At 31.0% G+C, this 14,763-nt stretch overlaps 1 protein-coding gene and 1 long non-coding RNA gene across 2 annotated transcripts in view; one reads left to right on the top strand and one right to left on the bottom strand.

Moving 5' to 3' along the window:
- The window catches only part of LOC142325444 (uncharacterized), a 110,892-nt gene that overhangs the window by 627 nt on the left and 95,502 nt on the right, over positions 1-14,763 (top strand). The window lies entirely within an intron of this gene.
- Positions 1-14,763, bottom strand: part of LOC142325443 (clotting factor G beta subunit-like) — a 48,643-nt gene that overhangs the window by 25,033 nt on the left and 8,847 nt on the right. Inside the window, exon 2 of the mRNA XM_075367217.1 lies at positions 562-623. Coding sequence (XP_075223332.1) covers positions 562-623 — 62 coding nt within the window. The remainder of the gene's footprint in view (positions 1-561; positions 624-14,763) is intronic.

Below are 14,763 nucleotides of genomic sequence, written 5' to 3'. Positions count from 1 at the left end.
CGTAAATGTTTCGTTATCATACATGTGGATATCATTCATATGATTTGGGATGCACTACAGATAAAATGTCTTCTGTATTTCACAGAGCCTGTAATCATCTATAATTACATTTTAAATTTAAATATTTTACACTATTACATATGTTCTCTATTAAAAAATTAAGAATTTTTTACATATTAATTAATTCTTGTTTTGTAAATTTGTGTTGTATAATTTATCACGATTCGACTCGTTGTGATTCTCATCAGTTACCGTCACTGCCACCAGTTACCTTAACTGTTGTACAAAGTGTACGCTGTATCAATCAGGTATGAGGTAATAGATCAGTTTCTACCTTCCTTTGAAACACTGATGATCTACCTAATGACGACTGATGTAATATTCTGAGTACGACAAAATTATTTTGCTACCTATAATAACAGTTACCATAAAGTAATTGTTATCAGTTACCCGATAGTATGGTTCAAAGATAAATAACTCTTGTAGTGATTGGTATTACTGTATTTGAGTTGTAAAATACCTTTCTATTTATCCAAGTACATAATTTTTTGTTTTACTTACTGTTGGTTTTGTGGTTACCGGCAGTGCTCTTCTGTTTCTCCCATGAAAGTGTTCAGGGTTATCTGTAAGAAGAAAAAATATTATTACTGTTTGGTAATTATTTAACCGCTCCACCGATTCATTTTAGTTTGAGATTATCACTCTGGCTCTTTTCATTTATTGTTTTATAGGTAACTGCTCTCGTATCAGAATTACCTTTTACTCTATCAATTGTAAATATAATTATCACTGATGTAATATAATTTATAAATATATTAATTTACCTAGACCGACCGGTCGACTGGAAAATACCTGTGAAATACTGTAATTTGAAAAATAACTTGAGATAAAAATTCAGCACATTATTTCTAGCTATGTTATCAGATGAACTTCTTACAGTCGGTTAAAGTCATGCCTTACTGAAGCAAACTGTCAGATGAAATTTCTCGTTTAAATAAGAGTATACATATAAATAGTAAGTCCTTCCACTGTTCTTGGTTCCTCGCCCTACTTATTTTTTATTAATTATCCGCTCTCAAAATCTTGAATCGTTAATAACTTTATATCTGAAGATAATTGTTTAGAAGGAATTGAAAATTGTACAATAACAGTTAAAAAGATTATTTACTGGGTGGGTTATTGTAACCGTCCAATTTTAAAGTCGGTAAAACCATTGTACTTTTCTGGTAGATGGGGATGAATTTCCCTTTAATAATAGTGATAATATTTATGTTGTCCATAAAACAAAATTTGTGGGTGTTTTGTTGGATGACAAATTTTCATGGGATAACTAAATTGGATTTGGTTAGCTGCAAATTTAAATCATATTGTTTTGATTATGAAGCATCATAGACTGCTGAGTATGTCATTATTGTAAAATATTTATTATGCTTATATATATTCTTGTCTGAACCATATCATTTCTTCAGTCTCCCTCCAAACCCAGAATGAGTTTTCAAAACACAAAAATAGGCTGTCAGATCGTTTTTTTTTGGCATCCGCAAGTATGAAATATGTAAACAGATATTTAGAAAAATTTAAATGTTAACTTATCCTTGTGTTTTTGTTTATGGATGTGCAATCTTTGCTAAAAGTAGTAGCTGCTTGTTCTAAAAAAAAAAGTAATAAATAAATAAATCCATTTTTCTACCAAATCAGACAACAGAACTATTTTCTTGTAACTGAACACAACACTTCGGAAATATTAAAATTAATTACCCTGCTTAATATGACGTACGTGCTAATTTGTCAGTTAATTATTTAGTGAGTCTTGATTAAATTACTTCAAAGTTGTTGACTGAATAATAATTTTTGACTAGATTCATTAATGATAAGTTTTGAAACCTTTTTTTGATTTTCCTTTCTTGGATCGTGAATACTGTTTAGTAAATTCGCAAACGAGATTACCTTTTCAAAGATGATATCCGGATTTGTAGTACATCATTCAAATCAACACTAAACAATATTACAATTGAGAGGAGAAGACAGTTTTTATATTTCGAAATATCCACAGTAAATAGAGCTTCTTTTCTGATTATAGATAATAATAAATTATAAAGATCGCATATAATTGTAGGAATTGGTAGGTAGGAACTAATCAAAAATGGATGGATGGATGAATCAAGGGAAACCATGGTAAAACCTTTTTCAGAGCAATATTAAAAAATACCGTAATTAATTATAAAAAAAGAAAAAAATAGATAAAAAGTCTATATAGACAATTTAAAATATAAATAAACAAAAATAATATTAATATAAAGAATATAAGCAATATAAAGATGATATATATTATAAATTAATTACAAAATAGATACAATTAAGAAAGTGTTAAAAAAATTATTTGAGCAAATATTTATATAGGCGTTGAACAGAGAAAATTCAATTTTTAAAAATTACATCAACAAAGTAATAGTGTTTCCGTAAAAGAAAATCTTTCAGGTTTATTTTATATGGATGGGTATTAGGTATTTTAAATAGTTGAGTAATTTATTAAAAATAGTAATGGAGGCAAAATTAGGGTTTTCTCGTATGTAGATGTGTTGTATCGAGTTACATATAAAACAGTTGTGTTGCCCGATTTGGTAAAAGCAGCTTTTGTTTTTTAAACAACCAGCGGCTACTTTTTTTGCCGACTGTATATTTATAAATATACACTGATGTATGACTTTACCGTTTTTTTGAGCCGCCTCGAAGTAAAATAGTACGATTTGATTTTGTTGAAAACGAAATTATTATGATAATCCCATGAGAATTTGTCACGTAATAAAACAGTTAGAATTTCGTTTTTACGGGCATCATTAATGGAAATTTTACTGGAGCAATTAGCCACGTAAATTTTACTAATGTAATGTCTCTACTTCGTGATTATATGCTGTGTGTACCTAAACGATTATTATCTGACGATAAATAAATATCTAATGTAAGTAGCTTTGTTGGTTCGGCCCGCAGGCAGCTGCATCGCTCGTTTGTGTAAGGCTTTATTTATTCATGAACCGGGCATTGGCAGTTCAGTCATTGGACGACTGCGGAACCAATATTACAAGCGTGTTTTTATGTTTCACAATAATTATTACTACCGCGTGACGTCAGGGTTGGAAAATGCACGACCAACGCCCGGTAGAGTATCGGCGGCTGCGATATTTTTTGCTCCGACACTCGTAATCGTTAACGGAACTTTGTGTATACAAACTCAAGTCGCACAACTCGTAAGTCGGTTGTTGTATAATTTTTATACGTTTGTAATATTATGAAGTCATAACTTTATTCATAAAATACTTTAATTTATATATAAAGGCAAAATGAACGACGAAAATTTAATAGAAATTGTAATCACTCCTCTCTGTGCTCCCGACATTACGTTGAAAGAATATTTTAACATATGAAAATATTACTACAACTTTCTTGCATAGTAGATCAAATAATTAAATAACATACTGTCCTTCAGTTTTGCGTTTTTTCATGCAGGGTGCAAACCCCACCTTATGTTTTGTTTTCGATTTTCTTATTATTAAAACATTTTATTACAGAATTTTCAGTAGAGATGTAAATTGTGAAGGTAAAGACGTAAAAAAACGATACGAGCAATTTTTTTTCGGAAGCCGCACACTTACCTTCCAATATAGTGTAAATTGCGTCCACATGAGTTGAATATGCCCTGTATATGTGTAATTGGACTTTAATGAATATATCTCTGCTCGTTATGTCGTCGGATTGCCAAGCAAGAATGTGATTTTAATTAAAATATAGTTAGAGAATAGCAGTCAGGGTACGTTTTTGAAGAGAAATTAATGCTAAAACGTAACCGGTCTGGCCGGACCTTGAACTTCTGTCTTCTGTTAAGAAAGGTTAATTGCCTTTGTCACTCGGGCGCGTAGTAGAACTTCGATAACTGTTTGATAATTTGAACCGTGTTTAAGTAGCGTGGGAAGATAATTTATAAAGGCAAGTCGCAATCCGTAATTGTAATATTTTATGTTATGAACGTAACTGTACGGAAATTGAAAATAATAAAACGAATGAAGTATTCAAAATAATTATTGTTGAAACCATCCTGAGATTTTATCTTATTTTTCTATAGTTGAATGAAGGAAATAATGTATATTTAAAAAAAAGAAATCGGATATGTTTTACCAGAATCGCGAATGCCATTTATGGCTTCTGTAAGTTATGATTTACTGAAGTCACAACGTTAGTGTAATGAAGGTCGGTATGACACTTGATCCTGTATACACCGACCGATAAAACCTCAGCGAATCGCTCTATTAAGCCTATATGTAAGCGGCTTCGAACTTTAATTTAAGCCTCGACAAAATTTATTTATTTAATTTACGTCTTAATTTACTTATTATATCTGTGGCAAACTGATAATTTACCGATACTGAATAATTCAGTATTAGATATAGTCTTATATTTCAGAGAATTAAAATCGAACAGATGCCAGGTTAATTTTATTTTATAAGTAATTGTACTATATTACTTGATATCCAACTAACGTTTGAAGTCCTGAAAGATCATATCAAGTGGAAAAATACAGTATTCAAAAGTGAACTATTTAAAATCTGTTTCAGTCCAAAAAAATTAATTCTTTAAGTGACACAACAGATATTTTGACCCGGTCGATAGGGAGAACGGTTTTTGAAACGTATGTAAAAATTCCAAACCCGACTAGAAATTGAACCCAGAAATTTCCGTTTGAAAGACAGAAGTGCTACCATATTGACATGAATAGTTTTATGGGCTTAAACAATTTTAACCTGTTCTATAGAATTCTTTGATTTTATACGATTGTGTGTGTATGCGCGAGTGGTCATAAATGTGTACTTATATTTTATACTGTCAAGTAATGGAAAGAAATATAAAAAAATTATATTATTAGTAGATAATAGATATATCTAAAAATTAACGAATACATCTTTATAAGTAATCGTTTTATAATTATTAAAATATTTGTTTGTCTCATAATGATTTTGACTTAATAACCGATTAAAATATAACTTGCTAGATATTTTCTGTAAAAAGAAATTTTTGTTTATCGATTAATTTTCTTTGTTAGTTACCAAACTCATATTATAGTATAATTTGGTTCGTTGCCAATTTCTTGATTGAATTGTGTTTTTGTTTACCATATTTTGTTAACATTATCTCAAGTTTTTTTTTATTACGGAATACTGTGATTTTTAATTTGAACATATTCTATGCACCGACATTTATGGTTTTTAAGATCCAACCGGTTTTCATTTTTATTTATTCACGTAATTCTGTTTAAAATAATGAAAAATAAATTATTTTCGTTGTGACTGTATTACGAATTATTCAATAATAGAAAACATTGACTTTACTTTGTTGTTTTTATTCAATTTTTATCAGTTAATTGATTTCATACACATAAAAAAAATTTTTGAAAGTAGATCTACAACGGTAAAATGGTGCATTATCGCGTCGGATTTTCTTAGTTTTGTGTAAATAACAAATCAGTAATAGGTTGAAATAAAATTGTAATGAATTTTTTATAATTTTAAATTTCCTTTTTCATGAACGTATGATTTATTTTTTAAATGACACCGGTTGGAATTCTCGGTTATCTTTTCGTTAATTTTATATGCGGTACATCTAATAATGTTAATACGACTATTTTTATACTATATATCTAATAAGAAGTTACTGAAATTTATGAAATATTCGGTTTCCCGGCGAGGATCTGGTATATATTCTACGGAATGGATATTCCGTGGACCCTAGATGTTCATCTAGAATCGTAAAACAGTTTTTAATATTTTGAAAAAATATTTTTATATCCCTTTAGAGTAGTTTTCTTCTTAAAGTAGTTTATATTACTTTATTAAAATAGTATTATTTTGTTTCATTTTTGTAAAAAAAATATGTGAAGACCCATAAATAACATCAAAATATGGAAATTACGTTCGTATGAAAGGCAAAAACGGAAAACATATGTTTTTCAAAAAATAAAAAAGGAATGCAGGGTCATATCGAGGGTGAGCTAAAGTTCTCTGGAATATAGAAATATTTAAATTATAGGTTATATAGAGAAATGAAAAAAAAACCCATCCAACTAGTTTTAATTCATTATCTTCTGTTTTACGAGACCGTTGAGCGACGTTCATATGTCCAGAGTGGTACAGATGAAACAAGTCGGAGGAGCAAAGTTCGCACCGATCGCCCCTTAATAATTTCATCATCAGAGTGTTGTCTATTAGAGATAAGATTAAATAAATCGTATTTTACGAATTGTTATTGTTGTAATTTGAGTTTGAATAAACACGAAACTCCTAAAACTAGATAAAACAAAAGTAATTAAAACATAAACCTATATAAAAAAATTACCCCTTTAAAGAATACACTTTTTTAGATTTATAATATCAGAAGATGGCGCAACTAGTGATACCATTTGATCGGATAAAGACTTCAAAAAAATTGAAAAAGTATTTTTTTTATATTTTTTTATATTATTTGACAGGTTTTGTGTGAAGACAGTTTTATGATGTTATATATTTTTATTGTTATTTAAAGTGATGCACAGGCTAACACAAAAATGCTACTCGTTTGAAAAATTCCGTTTGCAAAAAACGCAGATGTCAGAAACCTACGTTTTAATAGAAATTAGACGTAAAGAGACTGAGTTAAGGCTCTTTGGAATGCGGAAAAGTTTTATAATTTTTATCTTACGTTTTACAATTAATTTTACTGATTTTTCTGCAAATGTACTTATATGTACAACGGTCTATATATCATTCTGCTTTAACAATTCAGTAATAATGACGATTCATTTATGCGATGTAAATTTTGGTTTAAAAATGTTACGCTCTAGTTATATGGAAAACACTTACTTAAAATAAAATTTACTTACTTGGAATTTACTTATAATAAAAAAAAACTCATCGAAATAGATAGACCGGGAAAAGAGAAAATCTAATCATACGTACAGTACATAAAAGAGAAAAACAAATTGCTCAGATTGTAATGAATGGAAAACCTCCTTCCTTATTGAAATTGGTTAAAATATAGATGATTCACGAAAAATGTTACATACTTTCAGAACATGTTCTATTGGTAAAAATAAAGAACAAAGTTCATACAAACTAGGTTCGGAAACGCTTCGGAAGCGAGTGTCGGCGGCGAAAAATTTCACCTTGATTTCTGCGCTTTTGGTAAAATTAAGCACGGTTATAATTCTCGGCACCCAAATTAAGGGGTAAATTTAGCGGTTTTATGTGAAATCTGACCTAAAGAATAGGACACACTACTTAATGTTAAGTAGTTTTCAAGAAATCTGGAGTAGGAGACAAAAGATTGGGGTCGAAGAACACACTTATTTTATGCTGGGCGTTAAATAACTTCTTTAAATGGGTAACGTTATAAAAATAAAACTTGTACAGAATTTGATTCTGAGTAAAACGTTATGCATAATGTAGTTATGTATATTCACAAAAACTAAGTACAAACGTAAGAAGAACTTATATGCTATTTTGTTTTTCGAGATGAAGTACGTTCACTCGAAATGGAATGTTTATTTTAAAAAACCAATCATACATGGAGTCAGGAACAACCATACGGCACCGTCGAAACTAGATACCGATAAAGATTCCACGTAAACGTTTGATGTGGTATTACAGACAAAAAAATATTGGGACCATTTGTTCCTGTGAGAATGTTTCGGGTGCTTCTTAGTTAAATTTTTTGCTGAATAATTTTCCACAAGTATAGGAAGATGTTTCTTTGCTAACAAAAAGATGATTTTCTAGCACGATGGGGCAACTCCATACATTTATCTACCAGTTAGATAACACTTAAATGCGACTTTTTTAAACAAGTAAACTGAACATGACTGACCACATTTTGATATGTTTTGTTTGTGATAAACTTCGAAATTATTACGTTTGTATTTGGTTTCTGTGGACTTAATTCATTTTCATTTTACTCAGAATCAAATTTTTACAAGTTTTGTTTGTATAATGTTTTTATGTTTATTTAACAATGATATATTATGCCAAATATAGAATAGTATGTTTTTCGAACCCAATCTTTTGTCTTTTACTCTCGATATCTCCAAAATATTAAGTTGTGGGAGGTATTTTTTTTGGGTCAGATTTCATAATTAAGTTTGGTTTCCTAGGATTACAGTCAGTCTTAATTTTACCGAAGGCGCAGAGATCAAGGCAAAATCTTTTGCCAGCCGAAAGTTTCGCCAATGAAGCGTTTCCATATATATTTTATTTGAAGTTTGTTCTTTATTTTCACCACTAGAACATATCCTTAAAGTTTGTCACATTCTTCGCGTATCACTATCGATTTTAAACGATAAAACTAATAATTATTATTTAAAAACTTCACGGCTTATTTAAAATAAAAATCCGTCAAAGGCGAAGCCGATAATGTTATACAACCCTTTTCAGTTTTTTTTTTTGTTGTTTTATAATCCAAAATTTTTAAGATTTAGGAAAGTAATGCTTTTGTACTAATAATTGTAAGGTTCTGCTATTTTAACTCATGCTTTTGGCTCTTCGTCTCTTTATAACGCCAATGATAACTGCTTTTCCGAATTAAAAAAAAAAACATTTTTCCCAAATATGTTTAGGCAGAACGTCACATGTGTAACGATTTTTCATAGGATTTTCTGTTTTGATCGGCTCTTGCTATCAGTATAGAAAATTTTGAGGGATGTAATATGGTAAAGAGGAAGTTACCTTCGCTAACTCTACACCTGTTAATGTATTGGATTTATAAGTATGTCATGCACGTTCTTTCTTGTGCTTTAGATAAGATTATGCACTATCGCGTGAGAAACAACGTACGTAATTAGTGTGTATAATATAATGGAGAAAAAAGAATTGCATTTGATCTGTCGTGTAAACAATCGCGTATAATTGAATGTGTTGCGGATCTATTCTGTGACGGTCCTTAAAGGTTGTCAAACGGCCATAAACCCCTAAGTGATTATAAAATTGCCCTTTGCGTTAATGATTATCATTATCGTGCTTTTTTCTCTATTTTGTGTTTGATTCCACCAAGTAAGAAGTTAAAAGGTAAACCGCCTTTTCTTAAATAATTTTTGAAGTCATACGAATGATTTTCACGACGAAAGGAGGTGGCCAAATCGTTGTCTGTATTTTTTGATCGGAAACCTGGGCGGTTGTCTTTTTTCCGTTACTTCACAAAGGCTTGCTAAAGTAACGGCGGGTGTAACATTTCTTATTTGAATTGAATCCATAACGTAGTACTTATAACCCAAATAAATTGCAGCCAAAGTACTATTATAAAACTGTATGTTTCACATAAAAAGTGTTACAGCCAGATAACACGTAATTGTTCTTACACGTCGATTCTTTCGCGTAAGATGGCACACAACGCGTGGAAGGCTATGCATTAATTTCGGTGATAGATTTCAATCCCGCGCGATTATTTGTCGCTCCTTCCTTCATGCAAAACGTTTTCTTCCAAGCAGGCGGATAATAAGTGTGTTTAAAATTAGCTATAAAAAAAAACCCAAAAAAACCCGTAGTTATTCGTCCACTGTTGATGTCACAATCACTTTCAGTCTTGCCTTATAAGCTATGCTATTATAGGAAGTAAAGATATTTTTCAGATTTTACTCCACCTTTTAGCCTGACGTTTGTGTCAGATCGTTTTCTTATTTTTTTTTTATAATTTTTTTTTCATTGCAATATTAAAAATGAAAAACACAACATCGGAGGTGTACTTCAACTACACTTCCAAGATAATGATGGCTCTCTATAGCCGTCATTAAGTGATATCCGGTTTCCCTGGAAACCGCCGATAATATTTTTACATCGTTATTTTTAGCTATAGTTCAATCTTCCACAATCGGTTACGATGGATGATTTCGTTTTTTTCTTTATTTTAATATGCATTTTATTAATTTAGAAATAAATTTTTTTAATTCCAAAAAATAAGCGAAGTTTGCTGTATGTAGACATAATATGTATAGAATATTTCTTATTGTTTATTTATACATTAAAATAAAGTAGTTTAAAAAAGATATTAATAATTTGGACTCTATTGAAGGGTTATGAAATAATGGCCGATAATATTCAAGAATTTAAATTATATAATTATGGAAGTAATATTACGGCTTTTAGTTTTATCATATGAAGAAAATAACTAAATCTTTGTTTATTTATTTATATTTTATTTAATGTTGTGAGGGTTCAGCATGATCTTATCAACGTTTAGTTAAATTATTTTATTATAGTCGATGTAAAAATGTGCAGTGTTCATAATTCGGTATAAAAAATAATTTCTTAAAAATTATTTTTTTATTGTACTCTTCTTTTTTCTAAATGAGATTTTGATGATTGTTATTTATTATAAAGAGCGTGGGCCGGTATGAACATTAACTTAACTACATACGATGGATCATTTCCAGGTAATATAACTACGTTGATTTCCTTGAAATAGGTTTAGTCTTCCTATGATAAATGTAAATGAGATAAAATACTCGTAATTTTTCAATTTTTTGTTTACTGAAGACGTATCATTTAATTTTGTTGATTATTACCTTCATTTGTTTGTTGTTTACAAATAAATAAATATAACTGTACATTGTCAACTTTATTGTTCCCAGTTTATTTTTATCCGACTTCGAAGAATTGTACTCTACTGACTTGTGATATAGACTATAATTACTTTGTATTATGGTTGATTTTTTTCGGGAAAAAAATTTTTGTTTTTTTTATATTAACTGTCTTAGTCTTTATTACGGCTTTGACGCGTATAAATCATCGCGATATTAAAGGTACTGATTTATTATAAGAAAAATTAATTATGTTCACTATGCGGCGGACCTCGGTGATGATTTGAGTGAAGGTACGACTTTTAGGGGGGATTATCACTTGCTTTCAGTGTATACGGCATGCTGATGTCTGATAGGAGGACGTTCAGTTCATCAAAAATAAGATTACGGGAATTCACTTCTCTCCTCGCTTTCGTTAATAGAAGTATCGCGAATACTTCGTAATTTTGGGGCTGGTTTTGGTATTTTTGTGAATGATTGTCGGTTTACCTAAGACGATTAGTTTTGTAGCAAAATATAAACAGAGTGATTCAGGAGGAAAGTGTAATAATTGAGAAACCGATTCTCGAGCTTGAAATAAGCAACAGACGTTCATAATAGCATATGTTCGAAACGCTTTGTTATCGAGTTACGTCTGGCGAAAAACTTCGCCCGGTTTTCAGTTCCCCGATGAAATGAGGTCATACTGATATTTTTAAGGTGTTATATAAAGGATAAACTTAACGGTTTATAGTGTGTTTTGACCTGAAAAATCAAATAAAACAGGTTTCAGACCTGTACCTCTAATATCTAATGAATGATATCCAACGTAAACAAAAAAATTCGGTGATGAAAAACACGTTTTTTAGGTTTGAAAAACAGTTACTTTGTTAAATGACTAATATATGCGTTAACTTTATTATCAAAACTCGTAGAGAATTTATTTCTGATAAAATTGATGTAATAGTTTATGAAAATCAACTTTGATTGTTAAAAGACGTAACATTTGAATCGATTGAAAACATAATAAGAAATTTTAGCCGATCAATGAGAAACAACTCTGCTACGTTATACTCATAGATTGAAACCGATGTAAAGAAAATGAATACAAGTTTTTGGTAAAGCTATTTCCATATAAGAAAGATTAACTACAACATTTAAAATTCTTGCTACACAAATTTACAGTATCTTTTCCGTTACCCTCGGCGTCTTCGCGTAGCTATCTCTTGTGATAATTAGTAATTTTGAGTTCCATAACTCTTTCGAGCTGTAAAATTGAATTAAAATTTTATACTTCTTGTTATCCGTTTCCTGTCGCGCGTCGAACAAGAGAAACATGCTAAAACCTTCTACAATGAGACAACTGTTTAAAAGAACCGTCTTTCTCGCTGGATTAAAAATGGACACGAGTAGTTCTTTTTGCCGCTCGAGGCGGCACATCTCCATTGTCTGGGGGCAAAACATTTGAACTCGACTAGTGTGGCGGCCGTGGACAAGGATGTGCACCGTTAGGGCCTAGGATGGAGTAATATACGATAGATTTAACAATTTAAAACGTTAAAACTACTTAACTATTTTTTACTGTTGAGACGTTCGATGTGTCAGTTGCGGAGGAGAGACCATAAATTCAGTTCGCGGCAGCGATAAGTCGGTGGAGTAACTTTCCCTCCATCATACCTCCACTTCACCTTCTCTATAAGCGATCACTGGTTTTAAATGGAAAAAATTATGGGAAATCGTTACATGGGTATCGCTCCGCCTAACGGGTAAAACCTTATCGAACCTTTTCGTAAATACCAGAAAATGTGTTCGTTCATATTTACTTTACAAAGGAAGGTAATCGTAAAAGATCGAGACGAAACAGGATCGTTGGTTGATCGAATAATGTTACTCTTTGTTCCGATGAGCGTACGCGTATATATTGTAACAAGACCGGTATAGCGGACCTGAGTAATGGATTCCTACCAATTATGAAGTAAAATTTAGAAAATATAATAATGGGAGGAATCCAGAAAGGGGTTGGAAGGAACCCTTTTAGTAAAGGTAACAGGTCTGTTTAACAATCGTCTTTTGTAATACTGCCCACTGACACACCTAAACAAATGCTATGTGAGAAGAATGACCGGACCAGGGTAGGAATGCATGGGAATGAAAGGGATCGGTCGATCGTTCTCACGCTCAACTGGGGTCTGCTCCTGCAGGTAAAGAAGATCGGAGTATAAATACTCCGGGGAAGACCAGTTGAAATGGGTTCCGCGAATCATTCTAAGCGAGACGTTATGATGTCAGTCTACGAGATGAGAGTGCTGCGGTAGAGGAGGATGTGAATTCAACGCGTTTAAGGTGACGTCACAAGTAATTGCAGTACATGAAAACAAGAAATGGTTCGATGAGTTACTGTAAGACTGTAAGTGAAAGAGATAAATTCATTCATAAACTGTTAGGGTAGTTTTATTTGTGAACATTAAAGGTATTTGAAATAAAAGAACTTTATTCTTGTCTTATCTATTGTACTATTGTTAATACAAGACTAGTAGTTAAAAGTGATAAGACTAGCAGTTATGCTTTTCATTTTTTATCTAACTGTGAATAAATCCTGAGGATTACTTTAAATTCTGTTTTATATGCAATCACTATTTATTATTATTATTATTGTTGACTATTATTATTATTATTATTTTTATTTTTATTTTTATTTACATTTAATATTATTATTGTTTACTGTTGCCATTATTGTCATTATTCTAAATATTATTGTGAGTTATTTATTATTTTCCCTATTATTATTATTAACTATTGCCATTATTATTGATTTGTCTTGTTTTACTTATGTTTTTTAACTAATAAATTGTAATTATATAAACATTTTGAATAGTCAATCTCTCAATATCCTGATCGAGCAGCAAACACGCGACAATATGTTAAAAATTTCGGAACAAGAAAAGCGGCACTACTGCGGTGGATCCTTCAGTTAATTGTGCTGGATGCAGAGTAAATTTTATTTTACGGTACTTGAATAATAATATAGCGTTTAAGCGTAATTTAACTAGCATCTATTCCATTTACTTTTTAAATGAAGCTAGGAAGTGATAGGCGGTCGAAACGTGTGACTAGAAAATTGATGGCATCATTAAGTTACTTAAATTATAAAAGATTTTTTTTCAAAGAAAAATAATACTTATGTTACCATGCAAAATTGTATAGTAAAACTTTAACATTTTCTTGAAAAAAGTTTGTTAATAAGCGTTAAAATGTTTAATTCTTCAATACTTTTCCTCGAAGGATAATCCATTATAACAGCACTTACATTCTCTATTTAATACGTACACGCGTGAGCTCTCCTGTAGATAAAAAAAAAGATGTAACTCAAGTAAACGGCGTAACTTCAGAAAATGATTGGGATTATTAAAGCGAAAGAAGTTCCTATAAAAATATGTTGAAAATCCGTTTTTTTTTTACGAAATAAATGAATTTCGCGTTTATTCTTTTTCAAATTGCAGATCGGTGGCCGTTCCAGTTTTTTATTCCCGTAACTATTTGTCCGATGGAATTTGTGTTTTGTTCGGTAAAATCTGGATACATTATAGTAGTTGACAGAGTCGGAATCGTAACGAGAGAAAGCTCAAGTTCTAAAGTGGAGAAAAATCAGACAGAATTTTGGGCCGGTTTTCATTTTCTCATGTCATTTGCCACGAAAAAAGTACATGCCATTCAAAATAAATGAGTCGTAAATAATTATCTTTTTTTATTTAGAATAGCCCATCGGGCTGTCTAGTGATTAACTCGTTTCAAATCAGTTAACAGCTGATTTTCGAAGTCGAAGGTTGTGAGGTTCAAATCCTAATATATGTTAGTTATTATCCCTCGTGTCACCTACTGTCAGAATCAGTTTAACTTGTAGGAGATACATTGTCGAGTCGTTTACGTGGATTCGTTACGCCTGTTAGAAAGAAGTATGTTAAGGTAGATAAGCCTAATAATATTTTATTTTAAACATATACACGTATGTCGAAGAAACCACAAATAAGGTCATAAATTACGATTAAATTTAATTTTTTTAAATGACACTATCTCATTCGTTACGGATCCCTCTTCATACCCGGCATATAAGGCGACCGCTTTGTTCGCCATACTGTAAGATCGATTCTTCTAGTGCCCTTTTCTTGTAATACCCGTCAAAGCCCTTATACCCACTT

The sequence above is a fragment of the Lycorma delicatula genome, chromosome 5 (assembly GCF_047948215.1).
Source record: "Lycorma delicatula isolate Av1 chromosome 5, ASM4794821v1, whole genome shotgun sequence".
In the NCBI taxonomy this organism is placed as follows: domain Eukaryota; kingdom Metazoa; phylum Arthropoda; class Insecta; order Hemiptera; family Fulgoridae; genus Lycorma; species Lycorma delicatula.
This window is presented reverse-complemented; position numbering and strand designations above follow the sequence as displayed.